Here is a 21,439-nt window from a genome sequence, read left to right as displayed (position 1 = left end):
TGGATAAGCCATGCAGTTTCTGAGTCTCAAAGATGGATCAAATGGGTCTTGACTCTACAATGGGGCAAAGCAGAAACATATGCAAAGCAAAGTATGAGGATGTGCAGCTCTCCAAGGGGCTGTGGCTTTGCTGTAGGCAAGAACAAAGGACAGGGCTATCAAGCCCAAAGCAGCAGGAATGTGAGCTGCTTCTCTGAGCAGGAAGGCCTCATCCAGGGTGTCAAGTAGTCTCTGCCAGGCTGTAACTGAGGCAAGATGGTGTGATTCCCGGAGGTAGGTGTACAAACACTGAGGTGTTCGGACTTCTCAGGACTACACACTGCTAGAGTTGAGACGAGACCCCTTATGCTGGGTGAAAATGGAGGCTTCCCCAATTCTCCCTTCCCTCTTTCTGTGTGGCTGAGAAAGGGGGGGAGGAAAGTCCCTGAGGTGGAGGAAGTGAAAGCCATCACCCTGGGCCTGGCAGAGGGCAGAGCTACATGTGGCTTTGTTAGTTGTCTATATTTGCATGTTGAGCTCATGGCTGCTTTTTCTCCCCAGAAAATGAAATTACATCATGGTGGGAGGAAGGAGGTTTATTTGGGAAAGGTGAGAGAACATAGGGAGCCTGCTGTTATCACCCCCCCAAGGGAAGATCCAAGGTTCCAGGTCAAGTAAAGGAGGTCCCCATATTGCTGCTCGCCTTGTCCTCCATCTCTAATCTCAGTGCCGTTGAACCTGATCATTTACTAACACTCCCCTGGCCCATAAGACTAGGAAAAATTTTCCCAAATACTAAAGCAAGTGGGCTAAGAGAAGCCAGAGCCCAAAGGGCTTCCAATCTCTAAACCTGAATTGACTATACCTCCCAGGGGTCCTGGCCACTGATCACCCAAAGGTCAAAAGAGGAAGAACGTGCCCCATGGGAAGGAATCAAATCTGAAGGCTGGTTCACACTTTACATGGAAGAGGCAATGTTTCTATTCTGCCCCTTCGCCCAATCCCCACCCGGTCCTAAGAGCCTCCCGGAACCCCGGCCCCAGGCCCGTCCCCTCCCCCTTCCCCGCCGCTCCCCGCCCCTCCCCGGCTCTGACATCACCGGCCAGCCGGGTGGGGTGAGGCGGTGCTGGGCTCCGGCTCCGGCTGCCGGGGCGGAAGAGGCGGCGGCGGCGGCAGAAGCAGCGGCGGCGGGAGTCCAGGAGGCGGCTCCGGAGGCTGCTTAGGAACCGGGGACCCCGGGAGTGCCCGCGCCCTGAGCTCTCAGCTCCGGAGGCGGTGAGATGGGCGGAGGGAAGACGTGTCGTGGGGGGTGAGGTAGATTTGGGGTCTAGGTTTGGAGGGGTGACGATGTGGGTCGCCGAGGGACTAAGAGGGGAGGCTGAGGACCCAGACAGGTCCGCCGTGTCAGGCCCCGTGGGGTCCGTCTCTGTCGGTGCGCCGGGAGCGCCACGCGTGAGCTGGGAGCGGCGTGGCTTTATCCGCCCATTCGTCGCTGAACAGCACTTTGGGAGTCCGACTGGGGCCTGGGGATTAGGATGCAGCCTGCTTCCCGCCCAGCCGGCCCGGCCAGGCCAGCTCCCGCCCCTCCCTCCCTCCCCTCCTCCCTCCCTCCCCGTCCTGGCTTCGGACTCGCCTCGGCGGGCCGGCGCTCGGCTCCGCTCTGCTCCTGGGGCTCTCCCTCTCACCCGGCCCAGCCCAGCCCACTGCGTCTGCGGAAAGGTGGGATTGGTGAAAGGTTGCCTGGAGGGAAGAAGGAAAGACCCAGGACCCGGGGAATGCTGAGGAATGATGTATCTAAGTAAAACCCTAATTTAAAAAAATCCGTATCAAAATTGATAGGGACACAAGCTCAGCTGTAGGACAAGCCACACACACAGTGACACACACCCATGTGACTTACACACATCCTCACACACACACCAGATCTCAAACGTCCTTGCACTACGCATCAACCGCCCACCACAACCCACTGCCTTCATGTGGAGTCTCCTTGACTAGGGGCTCTTGAGACATCAGTCTTAACATGTGGAGGGGAGAAGGGAGGGGCCACTGTCCCTAAACTCATTCTGATTTTTTGGGCCGCTTTAGTAAACAAGCCATTAGTGACCCTGTGTTCTTAGCTGGGTGACAGGATCCATGAGATCTCTCTTGTTGGTTCCAGTTTAGAGCATGGGGTACTGGGAGTGGCTAGTTTCTGGACATCAGTGTGGCCAAGAGATGGAGGAGGGAGTGGAAGGGAGAGGGAGAAAAAGAATGAGTATGAGTCAGCCAAGGATGGAACCCTAGTCAGAAGGAGAGAGAATGAGAGGAATGTGTGTAAGACAGACATGGAGAGAGGGACAGAGATCCAGTCAGGGAACCATGAAGCGAAAGTGAGAGATGGTCAAGATGAGGCCAGAGAATGCCGCAGAGTAGACTTAGGAGGCTCAGAAGAGGTAGGAGAAAGGAGTTGGAAAGAACATTCTGAATCTGTGTTTGTTTCTCTAGGTTGTGTCTGGCCCCCAGGCTGTCTAAGCAGCGATTAGTGTTAATTGCTCTTCCCTTTGCGATTAAACACTCCATTGGGGAATCTGCCAGAATGCCCTAGGCTGCCAGCTTCCCTGGGCACCTACCTACTTCCTCCCTTGTGTGACACCTGTACTTCGCAGCTGTATGTATTGTCATGCATGAAGAGGGTCACAGAATCACATAGCACCTCGCACTTGCACAGATCCACAGCACTGTCAAGACAGCCATGCTCACAGCCAGTGGGAGGTCAAATCAGTACCTTTTGGTCCCTCCCATTCAAACTCATTCTGTCTTGTCCAGCAGGGAGGTCATAGGACCCTGTTCTAAAGTACTCATGGCTACCACTGAATGGGGTAGGTGAATTGGAAAAGCTGGAAGGGATGACTACTCATTGAAAGGAAAGGAGGATAAAAGATGGAAAAATGAGATGAGGAAGAGACAGAGTGGGAAAGACAGAAACAGGAGCAGACACCACCATCACAGGAGTAGAAAAAAAGATGGCCTAGGGAAAACCCCTTACCATCACCCAGCCCTCCTCTGCCCTGCATGATCCACTACCAGCTATGTTTGTTGCTGCTATCCTGGGTATGGCCCCCTCCCTAGGCTGAGGGTGTAGCTTCTTCCCAGACTCAAGGACAACCTGCTTTGCTTCTTGGATGAGCATTTTGGGGCCCAGGTATCTTGCCTGTCCATGCTCCCAGACTGACCCTGCTACCGCAAAACCTTTCTCTTCCTTTCTTTAGAAATGAAGATGAAGGCCAGGCGTGGTGGCGCACGCCTTTAATCCCAGCACTTGGGAGGCAGTGGTAGGAGGATTGCTGTGAGTTCGAGGCCAGCTTGAAACTACATAGTGAATTCCAGGTCAGCTGAACTAGCATGAGATCCTACCTCAAAAAGCCAAAAAAAAAAAAAGAAAGATGAGTGTGTTGGAGTAGTGGGGGGGCAGTATATATCCAAAGCTGATAAGATTTCAAAGGAAATAAACTATAGAACTGCCCGGGTGTGGGCCCCAGATATAATTAAAAATAAAATAGCTACAACCCTACTTTCTCCCTTCCCACCCACCTCTTGATTTGCTTCTCCAGCTTCAGGCAACAAGACTGATGAACTTTAATGCTTAGGAATCCCTCCTGCCCGTAACAGGGATCTCCAGATCCCTGCAGCTGTGGGGGACCACCCTCCCCTTAAGCTTAGGCAGATGCTGCAGATGCAGAGAGAGGGACAACGTCTAATCTTCAGGCTTCTTTCTTAAGTACATTGAGGATCCAGAACCAAATGCTAGGGAAGAGAAAATCTACCGTGAATGTCAAAATATTCACAGGTTCTGCTGCTGTCACCTCCTCCACAGGTGGTCATCTATTTTGCTAGGCTTCATGAAACACCCTCAGGGCTTGTCTCTTCCTCCCTGCTGCCATCTGCCCAACTAAATGGGTCAGTATGTAACGACCCTCAGCTCCTTGCCCTCTTCCCAGCATCCGATGTCAAGGCTTTGCCTAGAGCCAGGAGAGGCAGGGAGGAAGGAAGGTGTGAGGAAGCACTGAATGAGATGGGAGGGAAGGGAACTGACTTCCTGGCAGCCTCAGCCCCGGTTCCCAGTTCCTGCCCGTATCCTGTCCCTGGAATGGCCTCCGCCCAGGCTGCCTGGCGTTGCTGTGGCAGTTTTCTGCACTGCTCCAGAGATCAGGGTTTTCCAGAGCTAGGAAGGTAGACTTCTCAGTAGGCCTTCATTCCAATGTTTTCATTAAGGAAAGTGACTCGGAAGCCAAGTTGGATAGCCAAACCAGCCAGGGACAGTACTTATCAATGAAACCTGAAAGCCACCAAAAGCAGACTCTACCTCCCCACATCCTAAAAATGTCCTCCTAACTACCCTGTCTTAGCCTCTGCAGCATACCTGGGGCATGGGCATATGGGAGCCCTGGACTCCATTCATTGCTTCCTCAAGGACCCCCATTCCTTTCTGTCCCTTCTTACTACGCTCCACACTTCCCATCCAGATGTCTTTATTCTGATGACGGGTGGGGGGGGGTGTGTGTCAGAAAACCAAGGTTGCTATGGTAACATCTGAGTTGAGGCTGAAGCCTTGTGGACTGTGTGTTTCAACCCCTAACACACATACACACAAACTTGATCCCTCCTTTGCAAGGCCAGCTCTCATCCTCCATGCTCTGTATGCTCTCCTCACCCTTCTGGATGTGAGCCTGTGGTTATATACTGCTTACACACTCTCTCAACCGCTTTAGAAACACACACATCCCACATAAGCTCACAGCCAGTGCTCCCACAGCCACACATCAGTGCTGGCACATAATTCCATTACCAGAACATCCAAGTACACCCACTGCCTCCTCCACAAAACTACCTACAAAGCAGTCAGCTTTCCCACGTAGGATACTGACATGTACACACACATTTCCACTCGCTTTGAACGTTCCTACCCCAATTTCTCTTACAGGCCTCTTGTATGTTTTACTCTTGAAAGGTTCCTATCTACTGCCCCCAGCCTTTGTGGGTGGGTGTGTTACACACATTAATCCAATCCCACCCACCTCCCCTGTAGATCTGTGTTTAAGATCCAGAGCCCTAAAACTTAACTCCTCCCAAGAGATTCATACACACCTTTACACACACTTTCCTCCCACAGCATCTCTTCTATTTACAAACTCTTCTTCCCTGTGAAATCAAGGCAGTATGACCCCGAATCCTGCCCTTTTTTAGTTGAGGGCTTGATCCCAGTGCCTCTTTATTTGGGGCAGGTTCTTGTCTCCCCTTCCTTTTATCTCTGGGCCCTCCCCCATGCCTCCCTTTCTGCCTGGGATTATCAGTGGAGGAAGGGTTGGGCACCAGAGCCCGATGCTGTGACCTAGATTTCTAGGCGGCGACGGTTCCTGGTGCTGACAGTCAGAGAGCGTTGTTCCTGGCCCGGCCTGGCAGGACGACTGCTGGGCCCCGCCTGCTGCACCTGTGCGTGGAAGCAGGCCTCTGGCTGGCTGTCTCTCGGTGGGGTCGTGCTTTCCCTGCTGTCTGGTTCATTGTCTGTGTAGCAGTGCCTGCCACCAAAGGAGGCTTGTTTATTTCTGGTCCAAGGGGGCTGGGAATGGGATCTTCTGAGTCCACCCCTCTTACTGTGCAATGGCCTTTGCCTTTCTGCCTCAGTTCCCCCACAAGAGCCCATGACTGAGGAAAATTGGGGTGTCTACCTGCCCTCTTTAATCCCCCACATCCCCAGCCCTGAGATAGGTGCAAGGTCACCTAGCTTCTTGCCTACCTTTTGGTCTAGGCTTAAGTGCTTATGGTGTAGTTTATTTTTTCAAATCGTTTTTTTCCTTTTTTCCCCCCAGGTAGGGTCTCACTCTAGGCCAGGCTTACTTGGAATTCATTATATAGTCTCAGAGTGGCCTCGAACTCATGACGATCCTCCTACCTCTGCCTCCCAAGTGCTGAGATTAAAAGTGTGCACCATCACATCCAGCCATGCTTTCATACTTTTACTTTGTGTGTATGTATGTGTGCGTGTGTGAGAAAGAGGGAGAGAGATTTCAAGGTAAGGTCTCACTCTAGCCCAGGTTGACGTGGAATTCACTAGTGTCAGGTGGCCTCAAACTCATAGTGATTCTCCTACCTCAGCCTCCCAAGTGCTAGGATTAAAGCCATGCACCACCATGCCTGGCTACTTTTTAATTATAAAAGCAATATACTCACTGAAGAAAACAGATTTCAGATTTTTTTTTAAGGCAGGGTCTCCCTTTGGCCCAGGCTGGCCTGGAATTCACTGTGTAGTCTTGTGCTGGCCTTGAAATCACATTGATCCTCCTACCTCTGACCCCTAAGTGCTAGTTTTAAAGGTGTGTGCCACCAAGCCCAGCTTCCCCCTTCTTCCTCCAGGTAAGGTCTTGCTATATTCCAGGCTGACCTGGAATTGACTATGTAGTCTCAGGGTGGCCTCGAACTCAGTGATCCTCCTACCCTTCAAGTGTGCCACCATACTCGGCTTTTTTTTTTTTTGAGACAGTGTCTTGCTATATAGTCCAGGCTGGCCTCAAACTCATGACAAGCATCTTCTCTCAGCCTTCTAAATGCTGGATTTAGTTGTGAGCCTCCACTTTGTTAAGTCAGTGTTTTGGGCTAACCACTAGAGTTTCACATTTTTTAAAATTTTTATTAGCATTTTCCATGATTATAAAAAACATCCCATGTTAATTCCCCCCCACACACACTTTCTCCTTTGAAATTCCATTCTCCATCATATTACCTCCCCATCACAATCTCATATTTTTATCAAATCCAGAAAGTCCATTCTAAGGTCTGAGTTTGCTTCCTGTTTTAGCCATAGTTCCTATTCTAGTGGAAGGAGGCCTTGAATGCTCTACTTTCTCATGCAGGTATCATGAAAGAGGAATGAAGTGAAGGCCCAGGTGAGATCTGGCCTTGCCCCAGCCTATGGGAGGCCAGGCTGAAAGAAGTGTGAGCTGGATATTAATATAAAGGGTAGCAGCCCCCCTTCCTGCCAGACTTTTCCAAAGCTGCATCTAAACTCCCCTCCCCCATCGCCCAGCCAGCCTGGGAACTGGGCAGGGGGCCAGAGCCAGCCGCTTGGTATTCTCGGTCACGGGGGCTGCAGGCGCAGCACAAAGGCTAGGAGAGAAGGTTGAGTGGGGGCCCAGTAAAGCATCAAGGGAGAAAATGGGCTCCACAAAGGTGGGGCTAACCATTGCTTCCCTCTACCCCAAACCCTAATGACCTAATACAAGAGTAAGCATGGAGAGACCAGCGGCAAGCAACCAGGCACCCATCCAAGATGAGTCATTAGTAGGGTGGTGGGAAGATGAAATGAGGGACCCCTTTGCTTCTGGAAGGTAAAACACATGAGCCTCAACCAGCCCCTCTGGCTCCTTTTCAGCATCTTTCTGCTATAGCAAGCCTCTCTCTGGTCATGTTTTTGAGTTGTTTTTTGGGGGGAGGGGTTGCGGGTGGGTGGGGCAATTTGGGGGGACTTGGGAGTCTGCTGGTGAGAAAGTCGGGAGCTGGTTGCCATGGCAACCGCCTCCTCAGTCAGGGGAGCTGTTGCCAGGGTTACTGTTAGAGAGGGAAAAAAGAGATAGTGTGTGTGTGTGTGTGTGTGTGTGTGTGTGCGCGCGCGCGCGCGCCTGTGTGTGTGTGTGTGTGGAGGGGGGTGACTTGTCACTCTAGGCTCCTGGCTAGAGTTTCTCCCCGTCTATCTAAGATCTTCCTTTTCTCCTTAGGCCCTATTCACCACCCCCCAAACTTTCATGTCTTAGCACATGCCACTCTGGCAGGGCAGAATGGAGAGTAGTCCAATAGGGAAATCAGACCCTATATTAAGCTTAGTCTTCTTTGTCATTTCTCACCTCTAGTCATGGCAGAGTACGGGACTCTCCTCCAGGATCTAACCAATAACATCACCCTTGAAGATCTGGAACAGCTAAAGTCAGCCTGCAAGGAGGACATCCCCAGTGAGAAGAGTGAAGAGATCACTACAGGCAGTGCCTGGTTCAGCTTCCTGGAGAGCCACAATAAGCTGGACAAAGGTGGGGGAGGGGCTCTGCTCATTCAGCAAATAGGAGATGAGCACAAAGCTCCCACATGAAGGGAAACCAGTATGGCACAGTAAGAGATTCTCTAAGAGAGTGCATAGGGCTCTAGGGCAGTAGTCTGTAGACATTTTTCATTGTGCCCCTTGTCAGTAAAAAAAACCAAAAACATTAATACTCCTATTACCATATACATAATAGAGCATGAAAATAGAAGTTAAAAGTGGTAAAACAAACTGACAGCTTTAACATTTTCTTATCTCTCTGAAGATTGCAGCTTTTGGGGACTGGGAAGGAAACATTGCACATCAGAGCAATATGATGCAGCTGGGGAGCTTAGGGAATAACTGGTGTTTAAAACCACCCCAAAAGGCAAATGGGATTTCTAAAGTAGAATCCAAAAGAGGACCTGCTAGTCCTGCTAGTCACAGAGCTGGGATACTTTCTGCTGAGTTTCAAAAAGCAGTATGGCTTAGCTTGACTGAGATACTAGGTCTGGCCATTAGTAGCTGAGAAGGTAAGCCAAGACTGTGTGGTAGTGGGCTCTGCGTGACAGCCTTGAAAGTGGAGAGAGTAACCTTTCTATGTACCACTCTGGCCATAGTGTAGACAGCACAGAGGAATGCCGAAGGAAGCCTTCTATATACTTAAGACAATTACAACAGCAGGAGGGCAGGAGCCAAAAGGTCTGATGGCATACGTAATCTCTTGAACTGGTCAAGATACGGAGATCATCCTTCTAATTGTGTCCACATTCCATAACCTACTAGATAACCTACAGAGATCCCACCATCCTATCCCACGTGAGCTGTTTGGGATCTACTCCTGATACAGGGAAGGAGAACAGGATGGTGTGGGGTAATCTGGAAGACAATTTTTCTATTGCTCTTTCCCTCTAGTATGGAACATGAAATCTAACTCTGTCTTCATTCCCAAACCTAGCAACTTTACTACCCTAACCAAGCAGCTTTACTTCCTGAGTCAGTCCTCTGTACTATTGTGTGGCTACTTCAGCTTTCTTTTCCTGGCTTGGTGGCCCCCTTTCTTTCAGTGCTGTTCCTTCTAATAGCCAATGAGAGCAACTCAGGCTTGGTTCCAGAACACTGGTCTGACGGAGAAAGGCAAATTGACCTCTACAGTCTAGCACTGACTCAGTCTCTTGTGTTCTTCCAGACAACCTTTCCTACATTGAACACATCTTTGAGATCTCCCGCCGTCCTGATCTACTCACTATGGTGGTTGACTATAGAACCCGAGTGCTGAAGATCTCTGAGGAGGATGAGCTGGACACCAAGCTAACCCGTATCCCCAGTGCCAAGAAGTACAAAGGTAAGACGCTAACACCTTTTGCATAGTTATACCACTGCCCCTTCCCTTTGAAGTATATGAATTTGGGAGTGGAAATCGATGCTTAATGGGCTCGCTAGGCATCTCCATACTCATAACTTCCATCCCTGGATGCATCCCTCTTTGCCTCTAGACATTATCCGGCAGCCCTCTGAGGAAGAGATCATCAAATTGGCTCCCCCACCGAAGAAGGCCTGAGCAAGGGGGAGGAAGAGGAAGAAGGTTGCACCTTCATCGGACCACTCCCTTCCCCATCCTCTATGGGAAGGGGCAAGGACATCTCCCTGCCCCATACCCATGTACTAACCTGGTCCTAACCCCCTTACTATGCGCGTGTGTGTGCGTGTGCGCACGCTCTGGCTGTCTGTCTATATGTCTAGCTCATCTAGTTCCTCTTCCTCATGAGGGGATGGGAGTCAGGGGATGAAGGTGGTTTAGTTTCCCCACTCTTAGGGGAAGGTGGGGGCTATTTTCTACATGAACAGAAATTGGCACATTCCTCCTCTTTCCTCCACTCTCCTCCCATATATTTGAAGTGTGAAAGCAGAATCTTACCTTGAGGAGCTAAGGTGAAGATGAGGTATGGGAGAGATGGTTAGATTTAAGGAAAAGCAGTGGGGAAGGTAAAGAGGCCACTCAACCCCCACTGGAAGGGGCAGAGAAAAGCCAGGGCTCAGTGTTTATACTCTTAGGCTGTACTGGCTAGAATCTTCTTTCTTGCCATTCTTCAGGCTGGAAGGTCAGAGTGTCAGTGGTCCCTTCTAATGGGCCTAGGAGGAGTGTGTCACGGATCTAATGAGAAGACCAGATCCTTTCCTGATCCCAAAGATCAAGCCCATAGAGAAGCCAGCATTTAGTGCCCCTCACTTCCACATTGCAGACTATGCTGGGAACATGCACCACTGACCCTGAGATGGGACTACAGGCAGAGATGGGTCCCTTTCCATTCTTTTATTCCTGTCTACAGACTGTTGCATATACTGATGTTGAACCAAGGGAGGTTGGGAAATGAGATCCTTAGGTTTTAACTGCAACTTGACCATACCTATAGGATCCCAATGTGGATACCGCAGGCCGCCTTCCCTATCTCGGGTTTAGAACATCCCAAGCCAGAAAGAAGTTTTTTTTGTTTGTTTGTTTTGCACTGACTCCCACCCCAATTCGATCCAGGAAGGGACTTGGTCATCTTTTTCAACATGGGCTTGTGGCTGCCTCCTAGTCAGATCACTAGAGTACAGTGAGTAACCCTAGCCTCCTCCTGTCCCAAGACTGACCTACCCTTCCCTACCTTGACCGTGCTAACTGTGTGTACATATATATTCTACATATATGTATATTAAACCCGCACTGCCATGTCTGCCCTTTTTTTGTGCTGTCTAGCATTAACTTATTGTCTAGGCCAGAGTGGGGGGTGAGCGGGGAATGCCACAGTAAAGGGTGTGGCACAGTCAAATTACTACACAGTCTAAACAGAAAAGAAAGCTTTAAAAGAAACAAATTTACATGTAAACTCAGAAGCTACTTTGTAGAAAGTTGAAAGTAGGAGCTTTTAGGATGTGGGTACAGAGCTTCAGGGGGAGGGGTGGGCTGGTCGTTAGAAGAGGGAAGAAGCCAGACTGGTTAGAGAACACCCTCAACTCCTAGCCCTACCCAACCTGTCCATTCCCTCTGGCCACTGCTGCAGACACCTGCCTTAACACACACACCTCGAAGACTCCATGGTTTTGCCTTAAGGGACCTTCCCAAGTCACCCCAGTCCTGATTGGCTTCTCCCTTAAGACAGATACTTGTAAAATTGGGAAGAGGGAAGTTACCATGAATCGTCCTTCCATCTGAGATGTTATATGTGTGTGAGAGAGATGGAGCCTTCCTTATGAAAGAAATGGAAGAGGCAGGATAATTTTTAGCAGTTTCTCTAAAGCAAAAAAAACTAAAACGACTAACCTGCCCTCCCACCCTTTGTGCTGCGGTGAGGTGGCCCCTATCCTGTGCTCCTCTGTCTGCAGCGCGCACGGCCTTGTTCTAACCCTGGAATAAAGGTGACTGTACTGTACCTGAGTGGTTCTAGAATTTCTGTGAGTGACTAAGATTTTGGAACCTTTGACTGGTAAGGGAAGGATAGCAATGCTTATCCCTATACCCTTTATTGTCGATAACATGGAATGGGGTGGAAAACACCTCCAGTAGTATCCCTAGTGGGACCTCAAATCTGAAGTGCTACTGACCTAAATTGGATCTGTTCCACTTATACCAGTTGGCAACTGGAGCTCACGCACTAGAAATAAGGATATCCTAGCCTGGACTTTTTAATATAGGCAGAGGGAAAGGGGAGGGTCAGGCATCTATATTGGAAGAAACAAAAATAGGCTATCACAAATGAATGGACCACATACCACAAAGAGCAGCAGTTGGGGGAAAAGCTTTACTGAGAAAATACAACACATTCCAGAGTGCCATCTTTTTAAGCCCACCTCATCACCTTACTAGCAATAAGGACACAAGACCACTCAGTTACCACACATTCCTTGCCTTGGGAAGAAAGTGCAGTAGCGAACATCTGGTCTGAGCTGCTAGGAAAAGGAGGGCAGAAGGAAAGAGTATCTGGTAATATCATCCTCTCCCCCCTTTCCTAAGCCTGGTTTAGTAAGTTCCACCTTTCCCAGGATACAGAATTCCGGATTGGATCTTGTGGAAACTATGGGCAAAAAAAAACAAAAACAAAAACAAAAAAAAATTGCAGCAAAAGCAGTTCAGGGCAAGAATTCAATACAAACTTTATACTCAAGGGTCTAGTGGTAATACAGGAGGTCCAAGGCCCAGCCACCAGAACCATTTTTTAAATTACTGATTTGTCCCTCAATCCCAAGGTTTAAGGTTGAGCCCAGGAAATTTCTTCTTCACTCTTCTACTGGGAGGGGAGCTGGTATGGAGTTAAATGGCTTAAAGAATCAAACAGCTAAAGGTGAGAGGGTGATTATGTACAGAACCGCCCTTCCTGAAGTCACACGTTTAATGGCAGGCCAGCCTCTTGTTAGAAGAGCAGAGCAGTCTTTAGGAGCTCTCACAAGACTTATGGGAGGTAGGAGTTCTGAGGCAGAGATGACAGAGGAATTTCTTGTTTGTCCAAACCCCTATTGCAAGGTAGAGAAGGGAGAACACCAGATCCTTCCATTCTAGAGCCTCCTGAAACCTAAGGTTAAGCCCTAAGCTCTGAAAGCCACAGGTAAATGACAAGCTGACCCCACGTGTTCCTTCTACATAATCACTCTTGATCATTCTTCCTTTAAGTCCCTTTATTGCATTGTATTCATAGAGAATATATAGGTATTTAAACTTTGACAATAATTTTAACTTGATACATCCAAGTTTAACTTGCTTTTTAATATATTTATAGGTATAAAATTAGGCCTCTTAACACAGATAGGGACAGGGAAATGGCTGCCACCAAACAATTAAAAATAAAACAAAGAGATAACATCGTTCCTATTCTTCCACCTCTGCCCCTCCCTCCTCTCCCCAACCTCCATCACCAGACCCCATTTAGGAGGTGATGAGATGAAGAGTGAATAATACCTAACCAAGTGCAAAACACTGTGATAAGTACAGAGAATAAGTGAGGTGGAAAGGAAAGTGAAGAGTGTAGGACAGATAGGACTCTAAGGACTTCAGAAAAAAAAGGGGGGGATACAGGGATGGGGTTGTTCAGGGGCCAAAAAAAAAAAAAAAAAAAAAAAAAACCTAATAAAACTGTCATACTAAAAACAAAAAAACCTAAACCAAAGAGAGAGTGGCATTCCTACCCTCCACTCTGGCCCCTTGGTACTGAATCACCAGTTGTTCCCCCCACCCCCCCCAAAAGAAACAAGGGAGGTTAAAGAAAAAGAAGCCCCATTTCCTATCCTAAACCAGTTAACAAAACAGACTTCCTCAGCACCATGGAGACACCATTTCTGCTGAGTCCTTTGCACTTTTCTTTCCGTGGAGCCCCTTAACAGGGCTCAACTCTCACTCCTAGTGGCTCTGTTGGTTCATTCCCCTCTGGTCTGTCCTCTGTGGATATCTTTCTTTTATTTAAACGAAGAGTCCAAAGTGCGTTTCTGCTGAATGCAAGGGCCTGGGACAGGAAAGAGTTGCCCAGGCAGGATCGGGTTGGCAGCCCCAGCCCGCCCCTCCTAAGTATGGAGCCTCAAGATGGCATGCATTGCACCCGGTCTGGGCCCTCCTCCTCGTCCGATGTATCTGAGGAGCTGGGAGACTCATCCGAGTCCGCATCTGTGGCCCCAACCCCAGGTTCTCGCCAGCGCTGTGGGATGGGAAATCCTTATTAGTAACATCCCTGGAACAAGGACAAGCCTGTTAGGTTTAGGTTAGGCCAGGGATCAGCACAATTTGTTTTTAAAAAATAGTATAGTGTGGCCTGGAACTCAGAATTCTCCTACCTCAGACTCCCCTCCCTCAGCCTTCCCAGTAGTTGGAATTTCAGATCTTACCACTACACCTAGTCCGGAATTTTTCTTTTCTTTTTTTGGTTTTTCAAGGTAGGGTCTCACTCTAGCCCAGGCTGACCTGGAATTCACTAAGGAGTCTCAGGGTGGCCTCGAACTCATGGCAATCCTCCTACCTCTGCCTCCCGAGTGCTGGGATTAAAGGCGTGCGCCACCATGCCTGGCTTGGAATTTTTCTTAAAGAACCATATAGGAAATATTTTATATGCATGAACCATATGGTCTCTGTTGAAATCGTTCCTTGTCCCTATACCATGAAAGTAGCCCCAGAGAATAACTGTGGCTATATTTCTTTCTTTTTTTTTAAGGTAGGGTCTTACTCTAGCCCAGACTGTCCTGAAACTGACTCTGTAGTTTCAGGGTGGCCTTGAACTCAGCAATCTTCCTACTTTAGCTTCCCAAGTGCTGGGATTAATGGCATGTGCCACCATGCCTGGCATGGCTGTATTTCTATTAAAATTTTATTTACAAAAACTAGTAGCAGGCCAAATTGCCAGTTTGCTGAGACTCCCTGCCCTAGGCCTCTTCTAGCATGACTGTAAATACAGAAGAGTCATCCCGTGATGCTTCTTCTCCACTCTTTTCCCACCTTCCTACCATTGCCTTTATGAAGATAGTATTGCAAATACAATGACAGAAAGTAAGAGAAGACATTAGCCCTTTCTACTGATGGACCTAACTAGGATGGGCCACAGGATGGGGAAACCAACCAAGACCACTCTGTTTTAAAATAGCAAGGAGGGCTGGACATGGCTTAGCAGTTAAGCTACTTGCTTGTGCCCAAGGACCCAGGTTCGATTCCCCAGTACCCACGTAAGGCAGGTGCACAAGATGACACATGTGTCTGGAGTTTGTTTGCAGTGGCAAAAGGCCCTGGCATGCCCATTCCCTAGCTGCCTCTTTCTCTTTTCTGTCTCCCTCAAATAAAATTATTAAAAAAAAAATCTTACCAGGTGTGGTAGTGCACAACTTTAATCCCAACACTTGGGAGGCAGAGATGGGAGGATCACTGAGTTCGAGGCCAACCTGAGACTACATAGAGAATTCCATGCCAGCCTGGGCTAGAGTGAGACCCTAGTTCAAGTAACTTAAATAAATAGATGAAGTAGCCAGGAGATGTGCCCTGGAACTACTTTAAATTTCCTAAGAGGGTCTCTGTCTTTGGGAGCTTACTTCTAACCCCAACCCCCAGCTTACCCGGTGATGGCGTCTCTGTCTCAGATGATGCATAAGGAACCAGAGCATGTGACTATCAAACAGGTCAGTGTGGTGCAAGCTATCTTCATCCCGTTCTCGCTTGTTCTTCTTAATAACCTGTAACCCAGAAAAGTAGGGAGCAGGGGTAACAACGACTAAGGACCTTGTTGGACTTGATCAAAAGGGCTGGTGTTGGTGGAAGGTATGGAGGGAAGTACATGCCTGTAAATCCCAGCTCTTAAAAGGTGAAGGCAGGAGAATCACAAGTTCAAGGCCTGCCTGAGGTACACAGTGATAGCTTATCTCAGAAAACCAATAGCTAGAGTATAACTTAGTGGTACAGCACTTGCCTAGCATGTGCAAGCTCTTGGTTCAATCCCCAGCACTGTAGTGAGGAAACAAAAAAAGAGGAGGTGTCTTCTATCCCAGTAAAACCTCCCCCTGAGCCAGGCGTGGTAGTGCACGCCTCAGGGGAGGCAGAGGTAGGAGGATCACCATGAGTTCAAGGCTACCCTGAGACTACATAGTGAATTCCAGGTCAGCCTGGGCCAAAGTGAGACCCTACCTTGAAAAACCAAAAACAAACAAACAAACAACTCTTCCTGGTTACAATTAATATAATGTGGATCTAGATTTTATTAGGAAAGGATGTCTCCACTTCTGCCACTAAGATTGGAGGCTTAATACCAAATAATTTTTCCTCCAAGGTGCTTACTACCCCCAATCTGACTACCAATTTAAACACTTCAAAGCTGCCTTCTGGAGTTCAATTGTCCCTTCAGAGGCAGGGATGTATCTAAGGGATGTGAGAAAAAGGGTGTTTAAGCAATGTGTTAAAGAACTGAGCAAGTTATTCCTTTCTATGGCAATGAAGAATGATAACACTATATGCTTAAGGTGAAACAAAAGAACTTCTTTGGCCAGCCACTTACATCCTTTAACCCTGTTAGCTCAGTGGAAGCTTCAGCTGTAGGTGCCCAGATCTTCACATCATGGTCTAGACCACTGGTTGCCAGCACAGGCAGGTGAGGATGGGGTTCAAGACAATTGACCTGATCAGAATGAAAGAAAGCATAGGCTCAGGGGTACGTGGAAGCAGAACTTTAAAACAACTATTCACATTGAGCCAAATTACCTTTGTTTGGAGGTAGGGTCTCACTCTAGCTCAAAATGGCCTCAAGCTCACTGTGATCTCTTACCTCAGCCTCATGAGTGATGGAATTACAGGTGTGAGCCATCACACCTGGCAAATAATTAATTGCCTTTGATCAGGGCTGCGATAGCATAAGAAAGACAGGCCCACCTACCATATGCCTAGCTCAAATGGCCGTAAGGGTAGGAGAGACAGATAGGGTACAACATTTCCTATATACAGACCAGGGTAGCTTCATCCTTAGACCTAGTGCCAGGACTGGATGAGTGAGTGGTCATGCCTACTGCTGACTTTGAGGCACAGATGATCTCATTCTTTCCATTTCTAAATTCCAACTTGCCTGAGGCTAGAAAAGCCCATTTCAGTCACTTTTATCAATTGACAAGTTTTAAAAAATGAAGAAAGCAACAGCTGCCACTGTACTCCCAGTGAAGATTCAGAGAACAATTATATTTGCTTGGCATAGTGTACTGACTAGAGGAAGGCAGAGGCAGGGAAGAGGAGGCTGAGCTACAAAAGAGAGTCATGGAGACTTGTATCTGCTGAAGAACTCTGCACATCCTAGGGGCAACACCTTGCTATAGGCCTAACATCACAATCAACAAGTTATAGGGCAGCACAGTGTAACAAGACAGCTTCTTGGGGGGCCCCACTGCACTATGCCATTCACTGAACCATCCTCAGTGAATGAGCTACCCTCATTTAGTGACCAGTGGATGACAAGACCCTTGGGCTCACTCAGGCAGTTTCCTTTTATCTGAAAGCATCCATGCCCTCTGCTGTCTGACTTAAACATGAGCTTCCCTAACAGCAGGGTGGTTCCCATCCCTACTGGAAGAGCTAGTCACAAATCTAGCTGCTAGAGCATTTTTAGGCTTTTAGTCAGATGATAAGCAGAAAGGAAAAGCCCCCAGCCCTGTAGCTGCTGTATAGTCTAAGAAAACAGCCCCTGGCAATAAGCCTTTTAATTCTCTCTGGGCCAACTTCCCTTGCTGTGCTGCACACTCAGAGAGCAGCTAAGAAGCAGCAGGCATGGAGAATAAAGATAACATGCAGACTTCAGTCTTCTTTGACTATGAGTTTACAAATAAACATGCTCAGAGAAGACTAAGCCTAAGTAAAAAGCAGAAACCCCAACTGCAACCAGGTGTGGTAGTGCACACCTTTGATCACAGTTGAGGAGGACAGCTGTGAGTTCAAGGCCAGCCTAGGGCTACAGAGTGAGACCTTGCCTTGGGAAACAAGAAAAGAAAGAAAGAAAAACCCAATTGTTGTTCTCCTCTCATTTCACATTTCAGTTCATTAGTTTATATTTTGGCTTTTTTAGGCAGTGTACCTGGAGCAAGAGGAGGCACTAGGAAAAAAACCTCCAGTGCCCGAAAATGTGAACAATAGATAAACACATATCCAAACTGGAACTCACCCAGCAGTCTCCTCATAAAGCCTTGCTAAAGTCCTATCTGAGCTTTGCTTCAACAATTCAGCAAAATGAAAAAGCACCTGGGAAGTTTCTTGGTATTTACAATGAAAGACAAAGCCAATGGCAAGAGGAACAACAGAATAAATTAATATAGTACCTGAGTTGGAGACTGCAGGGGGAGGTGACAGAGAGCTTCTGGGCCAGAGGACCTGGTCACTTCACCAGATTTGTCTGAATGCTAGGATTTATCCTGTTAATAATGCTTGAACAGACAAAAGAGCTCTGGCCTTAGAATACTGAGGTGGGGGAAGACAGGGGATGGCAAAAGCATCAAAGTACTCTTGGGGAACTAAGGAGCTGTCCTTTGACATTACCTCCCACTCTTGTTCCTGTGAAGTTAAATGGGAACAAAGAAAGAACCCCTAAGTAAGAATTAAGTGACCTAGGCAAGGAGGACAATAACTTCCAAGATCCTCTAACTCTAAAACTCTAATTTATTTATTTATTTATGAGAGGTAGAGGCAGAGAAAGACAGCATGAGCAGGCCAGGGCATCTAGCCACTGCAAATGAACTCCAGACTCATGCATCACCTTGTACACCCGGTTTTATGTGGGTACTGGGGAAAATTGAACCTGGGTCCCTTGGCTTTGCTAGCATGCACTTTAACCACTAAGCCATCTCTCTAGGCTGGAAACTCTAGTATAAAATGCTTCATAACTACATTGAGGCTAGAACCTAGTAACCTCCACTACTGGAAGGTTGTTAACACAAACCCCTGCCTCCCCCGCAAAAAAATCCACACACACACAAAAAAACCCTGAGAGAATCAGTTAAGGCACAGTTAATGTAGGTCATTCAGCTTACACAAAGGCAAGGACAAGGAAAGGAACTCTTCAAAGATAGTCACTGCATCTATTCCACATCTACTGTTCTCGTCTCTTACTCTTTCAAAGCACCAATACTCATGCCTAGGGCCTACCCTTCCCAAGTAGACACTGTTTCCACCTGAGCACCTGGATTAATCCGGAGTAAGCTAAAGCAAACTGGTCTGCAGAGTACTTGTACATGTGAACATGCAAGTGCTGGCCTGGGAGAGACATTCCTACCTGCATCTTTCTGGAACAGAATGCAAGACAATAGTTTATGATTAAGAAAGGAATCATAGGATAGAGAATGGAATTTCAAAGGGGAAAGTGTCGGGGGGAGGGAGGAAATTACCATGGGATTTTTTTTATAATCATGGAAAATGTTAATAAAAATTTAAAAATTAAAAAAAAAAGAAAGGAATCACCAGTTATGGTGGTACATGCCTTTAATCCCAGCACTGAGGTAGGAGGATCACTGTGAGTTTGAGGCCAATCTAAGACTACACAGTGAATTCCAGATCAGCCTAAACTACAGCAAGACCTATCTCAAAAACAAACAAAAGTTCCACCAGTCCCTTTTGAATTCTTCACTATATGCCTATTGAAATTTTTTCATTAAGACCCTACTGTTTAAGATTTGTTAACTTCAGGTAATAGAGAATAACATAGAGGAAGAATAAAAATGAAGGTCTGGAACATTGAGACATACCTTGAACTTGAACCTCCAGATACTTCTAGATTCTTCTATTCAAGTTACAGAGGCCCACATCTCTACAGGTCCTAGGTCTCAAACATTTATAGGAAACCAGGTCTGACATGACCTCATAGAGGCCAGGAAAAACAAGGAGGAATGGGATCTTGATTGCCAAGGAACCACTCTCTAGTAAGCCTCTCAAGTTATGGCTACTGGGCTCTTTCAAGTTCCCCACATCTTAGAAGAAAGCCCAAGCAATCCAAATCATTCCTTAGAGGCTTTAGGCAAACAAATCATCTTTGGTAATCAGTATAAAGAACTCTTCCACACTGTCTTTTCTTTCCTCAGTAATCCAAAAATCTTACAATAGAGAGCTGATTAGCTTCATATATCTTAAGACCTGACCACTCTTCACTCCTTCGTCCTTATTCTTCCTTTTGCCCAATCTCCATAGACAGTACTTACAGAACTTAAAGAACAGGCAGGCAATGAAATCACCATGCATTACAGAACAGGAGGCAGAGGCAGGAGGATTTCCATGAGTTCAAGGCCCACCCTGAGAGACTACCTAGTGAATTCCAAGCCAGTCTGGGCTAGAGTGAGACCATACCAAAAAAAAAAAAAAAAAAAAAAAAAAGAAGAAGAAGAAGAAGAAGAAGGAAAATATGGCTAGTTGTGGTGGCATATGTCTTTATTCCCAATACTTTGGAGGCCAAGGTAGAAAGATCGCTGTGAGTTTGAGGCCAGCCTATCTACTGCATTTTCTACCTCACAGAAAATTCCAGGTCAGCCTAGGCTAAAAGCAAGACCCTACCTTGAAACACCAGAAAGAAAAATATGTATTTTGCCACATTTGCATTTCTTCTATATATACACAGGCATATTACACATTTGTTTCCATTTGACAAAACATGACTCTTCCCTGGCATGGTGGTGCACGCCTTTAGTCCAAACACATTAGGAGGCAAAGGTAGGAGGATCACCATGAATTCAAAACCAGCCTGAGACTACATAATGAATTTTAGGTCAACCTGGTCTACAGTGAGACCCTACCTCAAAACACCAAAAACTAAAATAACAATGAATAAACATGACTCTTTACCTCTAAATACTTCAATGTATATCTGCTAAGTACAAAAATATTCCCAGCTGCTAAAAAAGTTTTTTTAAAATTAATACTTTCTTAAATACTACAACATCAGATAAATTTAATATTGAATACCACATTAACTAGAATACAAACCATATTCGGATTTCCCTAGCTGGAGGGTATGTCCTGAACTCTTATGCCTTCTCTTTTAGAAAAAGTCCAAGTTATACCACTGTCCTAGCAAGCACAAAGCCCTGGGTTCACTCCCTAGAACTGGAAAGAAAAAAAAGAAAAAAACACCACAAAAATAGATAGACTGGGTATGGTAGCTCATGCTTGTAATTTGTACTCCCAGAACTCAAAAGGCTGAGGCAAGAGGATCACCATAAATTCAAGGTCAGCCTGGCTACAGAATGAGACCTTGTTTCAAAAAACACCAAACACGGGGCTAGAGAAATGGCTTAGTGGTTAAGGCACTTGTCTGCAAATCTAAAGGATACAGGTTCAATTCTCCAGGACCCACATAGCTCCAGATTCACAAAGTCGCACATGCTTCTGGAGCTCATTTGCAGTGGCTGGAGGCCCTGGTGTGTCTACCCATTTTCTCCCTCCCTACCTACCTCGTCTCTCTCTCTCATAAATAAATAAAAATAAAAATAAGCCAGGGCTGTAGAGATGGCTTAGCTGTTGTTTGCCTTCAAAGCCAAAGGACCCAGGTTTGATTCCCTAGGACTCATTTAAGCCAGATACACAAGGTGATTAATGCATCTGTAGTTTACAGTGGCCAAAGGCCCTGTGCGCCCATTCTGTATCTGCCTCTTTCTAAAATAAATTTTTAAAAAAGGTTTATTATCTGTATAACTGCATTTAGGAAGGCTATATACATTTCTCCCTAAAATCCTTCCTCTTTTCAATAAACCTTCTAAGAACAGAAGAAAAAAGAAAAGAAAAAAAATTCCGTAAAAATCTTGGCACCCCTGCCAAATTATGCTGCCTTGTAATTTAGCTGTGTGAAACTCTAAGACATGGTTACCATGCTGTCACAATGAAAATTTACTGGCCCAAGTAAAACCTACCTTAGTGACTTAAGAAACTAGGAAGCCAGCCAGTCCAGCATACCATACTCA

At 46.9% G+C, this 21,439-nt stretch overlaps 2 protein-coding genes across 4 annotated transcripts in view; one reads left to right on the top strand and one right to left on the bottom strand.

Annotated features, from left to right (window-relative positions):
• The first annotated feature begins 1,103 nt into the window (after positions 1-1,103).
• Positions 1,104-11,439, top strand: Pea15 (proliferation and apoptosis adaptor protein 15). Its single transcript, XM_045142298.1, has 4 exons — positions 1,104-1,254; positions 7,863-8,036; positions 9,213-9,368; positions 9,520-11,439. The coding sequence occupies exons 2-4, from the start codon at positions 7,865-7,867 to the stop codon at positions 9,582-9,584; spliced, it is 393 nt and encodes a 130-aa protein (XP_044998233.1). The 5' UTR covers positions 1,104-1,254; positions 7,863-7,864; the 3' UTR covers positions 9,585-11,439.
• A 350-nt stretch (positions 11,440-11,789) lies between these two features.
• Positions 11,790-21,439, bottom strand: part of Dcaf8 (DDB1 and CUL4 associated factor 8) — a 56,807-nt gene continuing 47,157 nt past the window's right edge. For 2 of the 3 annotated variants that reach the window (XM_004671111.2, XM_045142296.1), the window contains 3 exons: positions 16,021-16,140; positions 15,089-15,205; positions 11,790-13,689 (listed from right to left, as the gene is read on the bottom strand). In XM_004671111.2, coding sequence (XP_004671168.2) covers positions 13,573-13,689; positions 15,089-15,205; positions 16,021-16,140 — 354 coding nt within the window. In that variant the 3' untranslated portion in view covers positions 11,790-13,572. Of the gene's footprint in view, positions 13,723-15,088; positions 15,206-16,020; positions 16,141-21,439 lie in introns of all 3 variants that reach the window. The other variant, XM_045142297.1, reaches the window with a different exon arrangement.

This window comes from Jaculus jaculus, chromosome 1, assembly GCF_020740685.1.
Source record: "Jaculus jaculus isolate mJacJac1 chromosome 1, mJacJac1.mat.Y.cur, whole genome shotgun sequence".
Classification (NCBI taxonomy): Eukaryota; Metazoa; Chordata; class Mammalia; order Rodentia; family Dipodidae; genus Jaculus; species Jaculus jaculus.
The sequence above is the reverse complement of the archived record's forward strand: the minus strand, read 5'-3'. Positions and strand labels throughout refer to the sequence as shown.

Coding starts and splice junctions, on each gene's coding strand:
- Pea15 (XM_045142298.1), top strand. CDS start 7,865: ATGGCAGAGTACGGGACTCTCCTCCAGGATCTAACCAATAACATCACC. Junction 8,037..9,212: donor CCACAATAAGCTGGACAAAG/GTGGGGGAGGGG, acceptor GTGTTCTTCCAG/ACAACCTTTCCTACATTGAA. Junction 9,369..9,519: donor CAGTGCCAAGAAGTACAAAG/GTAAGACGCTAA, acceptor CTTTGCCTCTAG/ACATTATCCGGCAGCCCTCT.